The sequence below is a fragment of the Aythya ferina genome (genome assembly GCF_964211825.1).
Source record: "Aythya ferina genome assembly, chromosome: 5".
In the NCBI taxonomy this organism is placed as follows: Eukaryota; Metazoa; Chordata; class Aves; order Anseriformes; family Anatidae; genus Aythya; species Aythya ferina.
Window position 1 is genome coordinate 45,321,068 of NC_140301.1, and position 13,598 is coordinate 45,334,665.

A 13,598-nucleotide genomic window follows, 5' to 3' on the forward strand; every position below is an offset into this window, starting at 1 on the left:
TAGCTACACAGCTCCTGCCTAGAGATCTCTCCTGAGAAAACAAAATATTTGCTAACATAATCACCACCATAGCATAAAAGATGCCTGCTGCTGCTGGAGAATACTCTGCCCTCCCTGTAAATGCTGGTAGATGTAACTAGAGACAGGGAATATATCTAGTCTAAATAGATGTGAAAATATTTTAGCCTTTAGGGACTGAAGGAAGCACTCATTACTCCAAATAAGTTGTTAAAATGTCCTTTTTATCAGCTGTGAAGCATGATACTTTGGTGTTTTCAGTAGGCCATGTTTGTGTATGTGTATATTTTTCATCTTATTCCATGTGTGTGGTTTTGTCTGTGTCCTTCCTCACCAAGGAGCACTGAAAAGAAGTAGCATGCTGGACTTAATTTTGGGAAAACAGGTTATCAGCTTACCTGACACATCTTAAAGGAATATTAATTTCTGCCTGTAATTAAACGAATTTACTGAAATATTCCACACTTTAAGGGTCCCTAGAGACTGAAAGTGTTTGAAGCAGCAGCTCAGGCCTGTGCTTTTTGTCTTCAGTGTGTTTCAGAATGAGCTGAAGGACAAGTCTGATGTCAACAGCAACCTGAGGAAGGGCTTCCTTCAAACATACAGCAAGACTCAAGTATAATTTCTCTGGGGATTAATTCAGCCCTGCAAGTGCTGGACTCTCAGAAGACTACAAAAGGTTGATGGGGCTGGAACTACTAAGCAGCTTCTGACCAGTTTAGAAAAAGAGACTTCTTCCCTCCTGAACAGAAACACACATTTCCTCATTTACAGTGTTTCCCTCCCCAGTACAGAAAATTAGTGTTTTTTTGGTCCACAGTAACAGAGTAACAGAAGTCCAAGTAACAGAATAACAACTCAAACAAACAAACACACACATACGAAGGATCACTTGGGAGGAAAAAAAAAAAGTTCTTTTCAGATCTGAGAGGAATAAAGTCCATTTGTCTAAATGCAGGAAAAGAGAGGACAGGCTACATCCATAGGAAATGAAAGTCAATTCTAATGGCCCTTCTCTGCCTTGTCTCAGGTTCAGAGTCTGTGGCTGACCAGGAATCCTACCCCCAAACACAGTACACGTATGAGAATGTACAACTGCTAAAAAACAAAACAACAACAACAACAAAAAATCTTTTCTGATAAGGAGTACAAGAGCTCCCTCTTCTGTAAGTAAGCTCTTTCTGGCTCTTCCCTTCAGGTTTTGGAGAACAGAAATTTCTCATTTGGAGCCAACAAAAACTGGACACCTTGCAGTCAAATCCACATTAAGAGTTGGTGTCCGTCCGTCATACAATCTCTACTCTCCAGTTTTCCCATTTTTTTTTGTTTGTTTGTTTTTGTTTTTTTTTTTTACAGGACAGTCTACTGATAAGAGCAGAAACAGCAATGCAAACAGAACACTAAAATGCGTGTCTGGTAAGGTCACAGGGTTGCAAGCAGAAGTTCTGTGGTAAGCATGAATACAAAAGACTATTTAAAAAAATATGTATTTTTTTTAAACCTTTGCTATATTCCAGGTATGGAGGAGTTCCCCCCCTCCCCTTCCCCCAGTATATCAATATAGGTATTGCTTAAAACAATCTGACTTTGTTCAGTCTGTGTGACTTGTGTTTTCTAATTTTCGTTTTGCCTACATTCCGTTTGACATGAGAACAAACTCTTTGATTCAGTATCATTTTAAAAATGACCTAACCATATTCAGGAGGCAATCTAGGAAAAATACTATGCCTAAAAAGTTGCTGTGTTAACTGATAGTGGAAAAATGCCTAAAAAATTGGAAGGAGCAAAATATTTTATTTTGTCCACAATGGGTGGGACAGAACCTTTTCATTTAAATCTCAATGGGAAAATCTGAATTAGTCCTTAGGTGAAAATTGAAGTATCACTAACTTATAAAGAACAAGTGAAAATAAGTCATTAAGCAGTAGAAGAACGCACATATGAGTGCATTTTAGAGAGTGTTGGACTTGAAGTGTGGCCTTCCTGAGCTAGGTGGAGAGATGTTTGTGTTGAAAAGGAATTAGTCACAGTACTTAGCTGAAGAATAAAGGGTACCAGCACTGAAGCTAGAAAAGATGACATTGAAGACGCTGCTCTGTGATAACACAGGAAAAAATATAGCCTCTTCCACTGAATCTTCTATAACCCTTCAATAAGAATGAATGCTGTGTCTGAGAAACAACACCAGGTTTGTTTTTTTTTTTCCACCAGTTTCCCCAATACAGGGAAATGAAGAATGAAATCAGAACAAATATGGAGGTGACAGCAAGTCTTTCCTCAAATCCAAAGGGAAAAGACACCAGAAGGATGGTCTTGCTCCAACATCTGCTGCTACTGAACCATTCCAGGATGAGTGAGAGGTGTGATAATCAACGTGCAACATATTGCTGACACAAAGCACCCCAGGCCTCCACAAATTATGCAGCTGCATGCCCCACAAACACCAGGCATGCCTAGCATAAAGGGTCTAGAGCAGCACATCCACTGCAGTACGCTCACCCCCATGGACGACTTTCTACATCAGTTTCTATAACAAAGAAACACTATGCCCTGAATGATGTGGTTAAGCCCTACAAAATGAACTGAAGGCAGCTTTTAATCTTTCCCAAATAAGTCCTTCAGCAGTGCTTCATTCTTCTAAAGTCTCCCGAAGTATGCAGTTGATCTTTAATCCCAATTAAGGGAGGCTACTTCAGAAATTGATTCAGTTTAAGATCTATTTTCATTTAGCTATAGGTTTTTCAACTGAGGCACTTTGAGAGGCATTCTCAGTAACAGCATACCAAATACTCTTACAGAAGAGGAGCGTGGTAGCAAGCAGAGTACACACAAGTACACCACCACAGCTCTTATGATCACTTCTTTTAGGATCTGGCAAGGATGACCGTTTCCTCCCTTGCAGAATATACTCCGGAAGGGAAGGGCCCTAGCCAGAGTAGAAGAAAACATTGTCATTAATGCATGGGTGTGGTCTTTGTTTTACAGGCATTTCTTTGGTTTTTCTTCCCCTTCTGAACCCATTTATCTCCCCTTGACTTGCTGTGCTTCCTCATTGTCTTTGCTCGGCCCTAGCAGTGACTCTGAATCCTCAGACAGCTCACCCCAGACTGTTGGCCTCAGGAACATCTATTTTACCATCACACCCATGCAGCTGCCATGCAGATCTCAGCATTTCTCCGCATACTCCTTGGTGCTGGCATGTCCATTGCCAAGAGGTGGAAGCAGGGGCAAAACTCAGTGAGACATGAAGCGTCTGCTCCAGGGCATGCAGCAGATGGTCTGAGAACTCCACACAGGAGATGGATTTTTGGACAGTGGAACTGTGGCATCGAGAACATGGCCATAAGCACCCCTCTGACCACTTCTGCTTGGGGCCATGATGTGCAGGTTGGGGCTGCCCCCTGCTACAAAGCTGTGGGATTCTCCTTTTACAGCCTGACTCATTACTCTCACATCCACTGCTCTGCAGGCATTTCTGTTCAGCGGGTCTGTCCCAGACCACCCAGGCACATACAGGCCACTAATGCTGAACCATAGCACATATGAGGCTGGTTGCTACTCTCTTATCCAACATATAGGACATAAAGTGGACAAAAAGCTCATGAGGTGCAAAACAGAAATGCTTCCTGAGCAAGTCTGATCTTGGAATTCCAGATCTAGCAACCAGAATCTTTGGATTTGCAAGGAACCAGCATAGCTGCTCCTCCCCATCCCCACATCATCTCCACAGTAATTTTTTTGACCCTGCAGAGCAGTTGTTTAATGACCATTGAAGGGGAATGGTGCACCAGCTTATAACAAGTTTTCTCTGCTCATTTTTTGAACAGCAGACTGTCCCTCTGTCTGCATTGATAAATGCTTTGCAATTTGTCAGATGGCTCAGGAATCAGTGTGGCTGTTTCTGGAAATTTATTTCTACTGTCATAGATCAAGAATCACAGATAACACCAGGGAAATACCTGTCACTCTACACGTAATAGGTAATTACCCCCATATTTCACAGGATTTTTGATCTCTTCAGCCAGCTGGTGGAAATGAAACAGGACTGAATATTCTGTTTTTTTTAATTTATTATTATTATTATTATTATTATTATTATTATAGTTTTTTATTTATTTTTATTAATTTTGAGCATAAACTAGGGACCAGGAAAGATGACTAGGGTCATTAATAAAACGTGCTTATGTGACTTAATCCCATGATTACTGTAGGTCAGTCAGCACACTGAATTCTATTGGAGACTTTGTAGTGGTATGGATACATGTGCGGCTTGAGCAGCTTCTTAAAACTTGGCATTGAAACTTAAATGTCCTTGGATAGACTTTCGTGTCATTTCTTAAGTTGGTGAAATATTTTCAAAACAACAACTCAGAATACATTACCATAGGCAAAAGCTCTTTTGGTTATTAGTTGCCCCATGAACCCATTGCAAACGTTCTACAGATAAGAATGAAGTTCAGATTACTTCCATAGTATAAGAATGCGCATTTGTTATCACTAAGATCTGACTTCCTGCAGATAAGTCATTAGTTTAGCCTTCATGCCAAGGCAGCAACCACGGGAAAGGCCACTAAAAGACATCCTTCACTTTTTTTTTTTTTTTTTTTGTAAGGAACCATGTGCAATATCAGCTATTTAGCACACTGTTTTAACACAGCCTCAGGTCCACATCAAGCTGTAAGTTTATCACCCCAGCACAGAGGCACATAGTTAAGGTATACACAGATTTACAGCCACAATGCACAAAGGAGATGGCACAGCACTCCCTTTCTCTTGCATCCATTTCCACCTTTTTGTCAGCCATACCTTTGCTTTCACCTGGAAGTGCTGTTCCTGGTTATGGACTCACAGACCTAAAGCACACTTGATAAGCCTTCCTTCAGTCCACCAACACTGTGAAAAGCCAGGGCAGGCCCAGACAGTGGTCACAGAAAGTCCATGACTGAAAAGCCTCCCCGTTGCCCCACTTGGTATAGTTTTCTAGGATTCCTTTTACTGTATAGACATCAACATAGCCGATATCTCCAGTTTGTAGGAGCTGATTCACATGCTGGCAGAGATACGTGGCACAAGCTATGGCCAGATATGCTTGTTGAACTATTGGCATGCCAGTTGAAAACACCCAGACTGATGAGCTTAAATGATGGCAAAGGAGCTTTCCCTCCCGTCAGTCTCCCAGAGAGGATACAGTTACATTATTTTCCACAGGAATGAAATGGTCAGGAAGAGGAAACAGTTCTATAAGCTACTTTAGCAGAAGCGTGTGCACCATTAAGTGTGCCTACAGTACCTAGCTGGCAACACCCATGTTTAAGACCAAGGTTCTCATCTAAGCTTCTTCCATGCTCAATGGAGGAAAAGATTACAAGCCAAGGTCACCTCCTCCTGTAATAATGACCCAGAGTTGTGCCATCCAGTTGGCTGTCTGGAGATGCATACTTCTCCCTTTTAACTGTAAACGGAGCCCAGAGAAGGAGTTTCTTTCCAGGATCTGTCTTTTAGATGATTAAAGTAAGAGATGTCATTACCAGCAGTCCCTATCCAATTGCTTGGGCTTCCAGAGGAGGCCAGAAACGGAAAGATGTTCTCATTTTGTTAAAGTAGTTCGCACCTGGCTGATTACTCTTCCAAGGGCACATTTGACTTCTTTGTTCCTCAGACTGTAGATTATGGGGTTTAGCAGTGGAGTGAGGATCCCATAGAGCATGGAAACTATCCTATCTTGATCAGGTGAGTAGGCAGAAGAAGGCCGTACATACGTGCAAATAGTAGTCCCATAGAAAAGGCATACCACTGTCAAGTGAGAGCTGCAAGTGGAGAAAGCCTTGTGCCTGCTCTCAGAAGAGTTCATGTACAGGATAGCCAAAAGGATATACACATATGAGACCAGAGTGACCACAAAGGCACTGCTTCCAAGGACCCCAGCTACTGTAAGAATCACTAGTTCTCTACTGTAAGTAGGTAAACAGGAGAGGGCCATCACAGGTGGAATATCACAGTAATATTGGTCAACTTCATTAGAATCACAAAAAAAGAGTGTAAAAATCAAAGATGTGTGCAATAGAGAATTAAAAAATCCTACTATCCAGGTGCCAATGGCAAGGCGAGCACATAGTTTCATACTCACAATATTAGCGTACTGCAGTGGATGACATATGGCAACGTAACGGTCATATGCCATCACAGCCAAGAGAAAAATCTCTGTGCCTACAACATCAATGAGGAAGAACAGCTGGAATATGCAGCCACTGAATGAAATCACATTGTTCTCAGACAACAAGACCTCCAGCATCTTTGGCACGGTAATAGTGGGGCATAAGATATCTAGTAGGGATAAGTTGCCAAGGAAGAAGTACATAGGGTTGTGCAGACGAGTATCTGTGCTAATGGCAACAAAGACTGTGATGTTGCCTGCCATGGTGACCAAATAGATGATCAAAAACAGCACAAAAAGAAAAAAACGCACCCCTGGAGCATCAGATAGGCCTATGAGAATAAATTCAGATACTGTTGATGTGTTGACCCTGTGCATCTTATCTTTCATTGTAGAAATGATTGCAGAGGTGTACCTGGAAGAAAAAAAAAGAAAAAAAAAGAAAAAAAAAAGTTGTAATAGTCAAAATTTCACTTCCTTATAAACAGTGTGATTTTTTTAATCTCTTTTGCATTTCAAATACATTTATAAGTTTGCATCACCACACTCAACATCTGAATGTTGCTCTCATATATGTAAGATAAAGGCTAAAAATAGTATTAAGCTTAACAGTGATTAACCAAAAAAAAAAATTAACTCTTTGAGTGCAAGTTATCTTCTCAGACTGGGGAGCTGAAAAGTTGAATACAAAGATACCTCCCCTCTGTGGTGACTAGCTTGGTTGAACATGGCTCCAAGCAACCCAACTGGGCTTTGAAAGCAGCTGTACTCTGAACAGGGGAAGGGTAGGAACACAGATCTCTAAAAACCATTTCAATATAAATTTTACGATACTATCATCATCAAAGAAGTCTGGGTTACTAATAGAAACTAAAGACCTAATTTTTAAGTGAGTAATGCTACCACATAGGAATTAAAACCCTGGTTATCAGCAGAAGGTATATACCCAGAATACATTTATTTTTTTCGGCTATATCCAGTAGGATAAAATGGGATATAACCCAGTATCTAATTAAAGATCTTCCTCTTCTCAATAAACTTTACCCACTGGGCTTTCACATCAATATTAATACTTTCAGGATGTGACTGGATGTTTTTTTTTCTTTCTCCCAATTCAACAAAGTTTAAGGAGATAGCACATCATTGCTACATTAAACATAACTCGTGGAAATAATTTACACAGTAGTTCTAGAGAGAGATAAAGCAAGACACAACACAAATACCTCCTTACTTGCAAATTGAAACATGAGATGGTGTGAATATCATAACACATTCTCATTCATAAGGGATACAGAGAAACAACTAAAATAGGAGACCGATACCCCATTTGAGATAGGCTTGGCTGTCGTCTCGTTCTTATATAAGCTTGCTTCCATCTTGAAAGGGACCAAGGTCAGAGCTTAAAACACCATAAGAAATATTTAGGCCAGCATGAATAAAAGGCACATGGTGTTTCAAATCAGAGCATCACTTGTTCTTAGGGTTGTGAGGTTATTCAGCTGCAACACAGTGGAAACACACAAATACTCACTGCAACAAAGAATTAATTGCTGGTAATATACAGTGGTCTGTATCTCCAGGAAACGTCACCGTTCTTTTTCTTCTTTCTACATCTGATTAAAATATTTGCATGACAGAAGAAAAATGATTTCACTGTAGATTTAGGAACACCAATCTATCAAGGAAGTGATGAGTCTGAATTTAGCAGCACAGGCATATTCATACATAGAATCACAGAATGGTTTGAGTTGGAAGAGAACTTTAAAGATCATCTGCAAGCACTGGCAAAGGTGATAGCCTGACTACAAAAGTAAGTCTCTTTTTCAATGAGGCTTTATAAATATGTGCTGAGGGTGTATCTAGGGACAAGTGTCTCTGAAGTTTTCTTGGATGCTTCCTTTAGTGCATATGAGGCTCTTTCAGAGTGTTGTCAAAGAGTCAAGGTGAGCTAGAAATGTGATAAAACAATTTCTCTGATTCCCATGACCTTCATGTTGTAGAACCTTCCCACAGAGCTGTGGTTTGATACTTGAGTCTACTCAGGCAGAGGAAATAGATGGCATCATTTTATCTGGGTCCTACCAGTGTACCTCAGGTGTCATTTCAGATTATTGAAGTTTTACATATCACAGGGGTCCAGTGTTCTGATTTTTTAAGTTATAGTACTGTCTTAAAAAGACTTGATCACAAACTGATTTCAAATTAACTTGTCTTGGTCTGGTGCCTGAAATCTCACCTATCTAAAAAGGTCAAAATAAATTTGGCAACAGCTCCTCTGCAGAAAAATATACCTTAAAAGAGGGCACTGGTAACACATTCAGGCTTTCTTTGTAGAGTAGAGGGCAGAACCTAAATGACAGCAGTGGGGCAGCTGTGGAGCACTACAAGGTAGGTATCACAGCATCATGTGCCAGCACAAACACCTGCCATGTGGATTTTATGGGCCATCTCTGATTCCTGTATGGGAGCAATCTTTTAACTATGTATAGCCCCTACAGCAATGACTTAAGATAAACAACTTGTGAAAGCCATGCACGAATTGAAACAGATGTGTACCCTGGTGTAAGAATGAACATAAGTTACCAGCATTACCTTGAAGGGCAAAAAACAATTTTCCTCATTCGAGAAAGCATCCATGCATTCAGTTATTGAAGCACCACTTTCCATGTGATGTACAGAGTGGCTGATCTGTTTCTTTTCCAGTATTACCTGCCCATAACTTCTACAATGGTAACATGAATTATATTGTTTGTCAATCATTCTTAAAGCCTGTTCACAGTCTTTGCAGCGTGGGACTCATACACAGGAATATTAATTTTGTACATCACAAGATAAAAAGGAGCTCTCCAAGGATTACAAAGCACAGGCCTATCCTGCAATGGTTGTATAGACCTTTGGCTGGAAGAAGTTTGCGTTGTCCCAGTCTGCCTTTGTGTACTGCAGTCAGCCCTAGGATCATCAGACATCATACTTCTGGTGAAGTTTTGCAACAAAGAATGGAGCTAATCATTTTGTAATAAACCCAGAGGTTGGCAATATGTACACCGAAGATCAATTGCATCCATACCTTTGAGCAAAACTAAAACTGTGCTCTTTCATCCTCCTAAACTGGCGTAATGGCACTTCCACTAACTGAAAGCTCTTTGCAGGTACCCATCTTTCCGTCGAAGAGCCACTGGAGGGCGATATTGCAATGCAAAATCTGGACGCGGTACAAGGCGCCAAAGAACATTGTGGTACCAGCAGCCAAGCGATGATGTGTAAGTACCGGCCACAAAAAAGGGGCCTCCTACCTAAGTGTAGGCTATTTACTACTTCCTGGGATTTAAAATCTCAGGCCTTATGTTTAAAGTCCAGCGTTGATAATCTATCCTTAGTACAACATTGTCTGATATTCTGCTCAACTGTTCTTCGCTAGCCACCAGCATGATGTATGTGTGGTAGCCTGCTATTTCGCCAAAAGGCAGACTTGTAAAAAGCAGTCATATAAGTAATGTGTATGAGTACAGACCCCTTTAGGGAGAGTTTCACATCATATCTGAAACACTTTTTTTAGCATGGCTGCTTTGGCCTATCTAAGTGGCAGTCAACCAGCACCACCAAGAGCACTTTGGGCTGCTGTCTCAATTCCACATTTGGTCCTCAGATGTGCTGCTCATGCCACTGCAGGGATACTCTTACTTGAATTAGGTTATTAGAAGTAGAAGCACAGGACAGTATGTGAGATATGCTATTAACCTACCCTGATCAGGCTTTCCATTTAGTGAAGTCATTAGTGAAGTTGTTAGCCCTAGCCTACAAATAACTAGGCTAGCAAATGATATTACCGACCCCCAAGATTATAGTGGCATGTGTAGTTCACAGGCACTATCATGTACCACATGCTGATGTAGTCTTTAAGCTCTCAAGTAAGCCATCAGCAATTACCAAGAGATTCCTCAGCCATGCCTGGGTCATAAAATTATTTTAGTCAGCTTTATTTGCCATATGCTTACCAAGGCCTAGTGAATTTTACATAAATGTTTTGTAAGACTAGCCTTACTAGCCTCTGCATGAACTGGACATTGAAATACTCAATCCATGGGCAGAATTTGCAGCAACTCTGACATATTGCTCAGGGAATAAAATAGCCTTATGATCAGATGCCTATACATGATAGTGCTTGTAGAAAAGGTGTTATTCTGCCTCAAGGTAAAAATCAATTTTCTCAGGTAGTTTTCCTCAACTTGTAATGCCTCAAAGCAGTCTGGAGTTACTTGGATGGTATAACTCCCCCAGACACTACTGTCCCATATACCTAAGATGCTGGTTATATGTAGTACAGTGGAAACTCTATTATGAATATTTTTCATGGCAGGACCATCCCTAAGATACGTCAAAATCAAATAAATTTGTCTAACAGCGGGATTAATAAGATTTGTCAGGTCTCCAGCTAGTAACGCTTACTGTGACCCAAGACTGATGACAGAATCAGCTGCTGCCTTTAACTGAAGACAAAAATGGTCCCTTTTCTCTGCTGGCCATTCATGTTTCTGATAGAGGGAAAAGGTCCTTGGAGGGAATTCTCCCATCTTCACGCTTCACAAGAGAATAATCCCGCACTGCAATTCACATTGCAGGTGTGCAATGGCACACTCTGACAATGTCATCTCTTCTAAAATTAAATTCAGAATTTGGGAGTCTATTCAGGACATTGACTCATATTTGCCAGGATCTGGGAAGAAGGAGCCCCCTGAAAAGATCTGCAGGACAGGAGCCCTAGGGAGCTGGAGGGAACAGGGACAGCTCTGAATTGGCCTCATCTTCCTCAAGAACCATTTCTGAGTTTAGAAAAGTGGAGAAGTATTGAAAACAGCCTGGTCCAAGCAGTTTTAAAGCCAGCCCCTAACAGGGGCATGCAGCTAGCTCTGCTTGACCTGTAATCTTGCAATTCAATGGGTTAAGCAAGGATCCCCTCCCTTTTCTTGGGATTGAACAAAAGCACTGTAGAAATCCTTCTAGTTTTCACAGGACATTTTTCCTTCGAGACAGTCTCTCACTTCCCCTTAGATTAGAGCCATAATCAAACCTGGCTGTATGCTTGGGGAGCTGCTAATTTCCAGGAGAGAAAGCTTGAGATCCTAACGATGCACAGTGGAGCCAATTTAAACACACTTAAACTCTCTTGCCCAGTTACGTCATTGCAGTTTGTCAGGCACCAACTTTTTAAACTGCATCTACTGAGACCTTATTAGAATCATCCCAAGTCATTTCCTGCAGAGACAAACAAATTATGTTAAATAGTTTGCCTTGGGTATTGAGACGTGGGCTCCCAAAAACTGAATGGTGTTTGCATTTGACTTCCTTGTCAAAAAATCTGAGTGATTGCTTCAAATACGTGTAGTAATTTGTACCGTGTTTCCTCATAGAATAGCAAAGGACATAGCAGAAATTTCCCCTACCCGAAATGTGGAACCTTAAAAAAAAAAAAAAAAAGTAGGAAATTACAGTTTGACAATTACAGGTTAAAGAAACAACTGAAAGTCAGCATTGTTTCTCATAGTACATTATCATCTTTCAAAAATTGTTAGTCAGCCACTAAGAGTTACCAGCCTGATGTGCATCTTTTGCATAGTCCTTCCCTTCTGCCTCCCAGCTTAAACATTTCTTCTTCATGGGCCATACCTTAACACAGAAAAAAAAAAAAAAAAAAAAAAGGCAATTGATTGGAAATCCTGTGCTGAACTCAAATGTTCGTTGACACAATCTATGAGACTAGCTCATACAAAGAAAGCTTTTAGAGTAAAATAGTTGAAATGTGAAGTATATGTCCTGTAGGAGGTCGAGGTGCCACAGCTTCCACAGACAAATGGCAAGGTCCTTTTCAGCTTTAAAATTCATGGGGTTTGTTCCACAGTCTTATGCCATGCCATGTGATGGAAAGACAGGATCAAACTTTTAATTTTCTCAAAGATCTCAGAAAGCCAAACTAGAAACTGAACATGTACTTCTCAAAAATCTACCCACTTACTAGCCCAAGGGTCTCTCTCTCATCATGCCCAATGTGTTAATCCTGCCTACTTTGGTCTGCATCCCAGATGTAGCAAGATTGAAACAGATTGCCTTAAGCAGCAGATTAACAATGGCACAAAATGGCCATGACTCCAACACAGCAGGATCCCGACAAATGCAGTGGGTGACAGAGGATGGTGGTTAGTAAAAGAGCAAGGAGGGGAAGGAAGAGCCCCCTCCCAAAACTAGCAATTGTGCCCTTGTTCTCCTGTCTCCTTGGTATGAGCAGTATGTTCCAGCTCTTCAGGGCTGTCTCTTAACACAAGCTACAGAATCACAAATTCATGAAGTCTCTGAGGTTGGAAGAGACATCTTGCAATCACACACTGCCCCTGTTCAAACTGGGTCAGGCAGAGCTGATGACCCAGGACTGTGTCCAGGAAGGTTTTGAATATTCCCAAGGACATTCAAAGGATATAAAAGCTGCCAGGGCAGCTCATATCCCAAACTCTGCTTCATGATTACCCTTTAGTTCCATCAAAGCTCTCAAAGCGTAATTTCCTCTGCCATTTTCCCTACTGTACCAACATACAAGGGTGTCTCCATCCCATCTCCCCATACATATCAACCCACATACACTGACAAAGGCTGGTAACTAGCTATTTGGAGACACAGGTCTCAGTCCCTTGTTCTAAAAAGACCTTTGGCACTGCAAAATACATTCACGCAACATGAAAACATGCAGAGACACCACTCTGGCCTCATTGTACAGCAGCACAGTTCAGACAAAAAGCCCAAACCAAGGACAACCCAACTTGCTGCGAGGCCATCTTCACAGCCCAGGAATGAGGGAACCTACACAGGTGGGAGGCTGAACCAGCTGCTGCCAATAACACCAGCAAAGTCTGTAGAGTGCGTGCCAAGATGTGGCTGAGCTGGCAGAGCAAGACACACAGCTGCTCCCAAGCTTTTTGGGGAAGGAAGTGCTCTGCTGTGCTGGGGTGGGTTTGGCTACACAGAAGGCTCCTGGCTTGGGATGGAGGAGGGACAATACAGTAAAAGGAGACATGCTGCAGCATAGTGGGGAGTAGAAGGCATGGGTCTAATTGAAATAAGTGTTCTAAACTAGAGCAAGAAGTGTTGTTTAGAGCACTGCATAGACAAACAGCCAGAGGTTTGGACTGATGCTTGGCCTGGCTTTCACAGGCAGCGGCAAAGACTGAGCAGTGGTAACAGCAAAATATGTTGCACCAACCTGGGGCTAGCACTTGCCTTGTTTCAGGCAATAACAGACAGTGAGGTGGTCAGAAACTGCAAAGAAAAAGCTATCTACACATCTTCAGCAGACACATACTGGTTTGCAGGGGGTCAATTCTGCTCCTAGACTTCATCATCACGGCCATCCTGTGACTTGTCCCCAAAGTCCAGCCGAGCC

The 13,598-nt window shown here is 41.5% G+C and overlaps 2 protein-coding genes across 7 annotated transcripts in view; one reads left to right on the forward strand and one right to left on the reverse strand.

Moving 5' to 3' along the window:
* Nucleotides 1-13,598, forward strand: part of LOC311438286 (uncharacterized protein) — a 38,198-nt gene that overhangs the window by 11,594 nt on the left and 13,006 nt on the right. For 2 of the 6 annotated variants that reach the window (XR_014694055.1, XR_014694056.1), the window contains exons 6-8: nt 1,049-1,184; nt 1,375-1,468; nt 9,322-9,432. Coding sequence is in view for 1 of the 6 variants with exons in the window: in XM_084522487.1 (XP_084378613.1) it covers nt 1,375-1,434; nt 9,322-9,432 (171 nt within the window). In the remaining 5 variants the exon portion in view is untranslated. Of the gene's footprint in view, nt 1-1,048; nt 1,185-1,374; nt 1,469-2,229; nt 2,373-9,321; nt 9,433-13,598 lie in introns of those variants that run through there. The other 4 variants (XR_014694057.1, XR_014694059.1, XM_084522487.1 and 1 more) reach the window with 4 other exon arrangements.
* LOC311438287 (olfactory receptor 5F1-like) lies at nt 4,616-6,633 on the reverse strand. Its single transcript, XM_084522488.1, has one exon. The coding sequence runs from the start codon at nt 6,560-6,562 to the stop codon at nt 5,606-5,608; it is 957 nt and encodes a 318-aa protein (XP_084378614.1). The 5' UTR covers nt 6,563-6,633; the 3' UTR covers nt 4,616-5,605.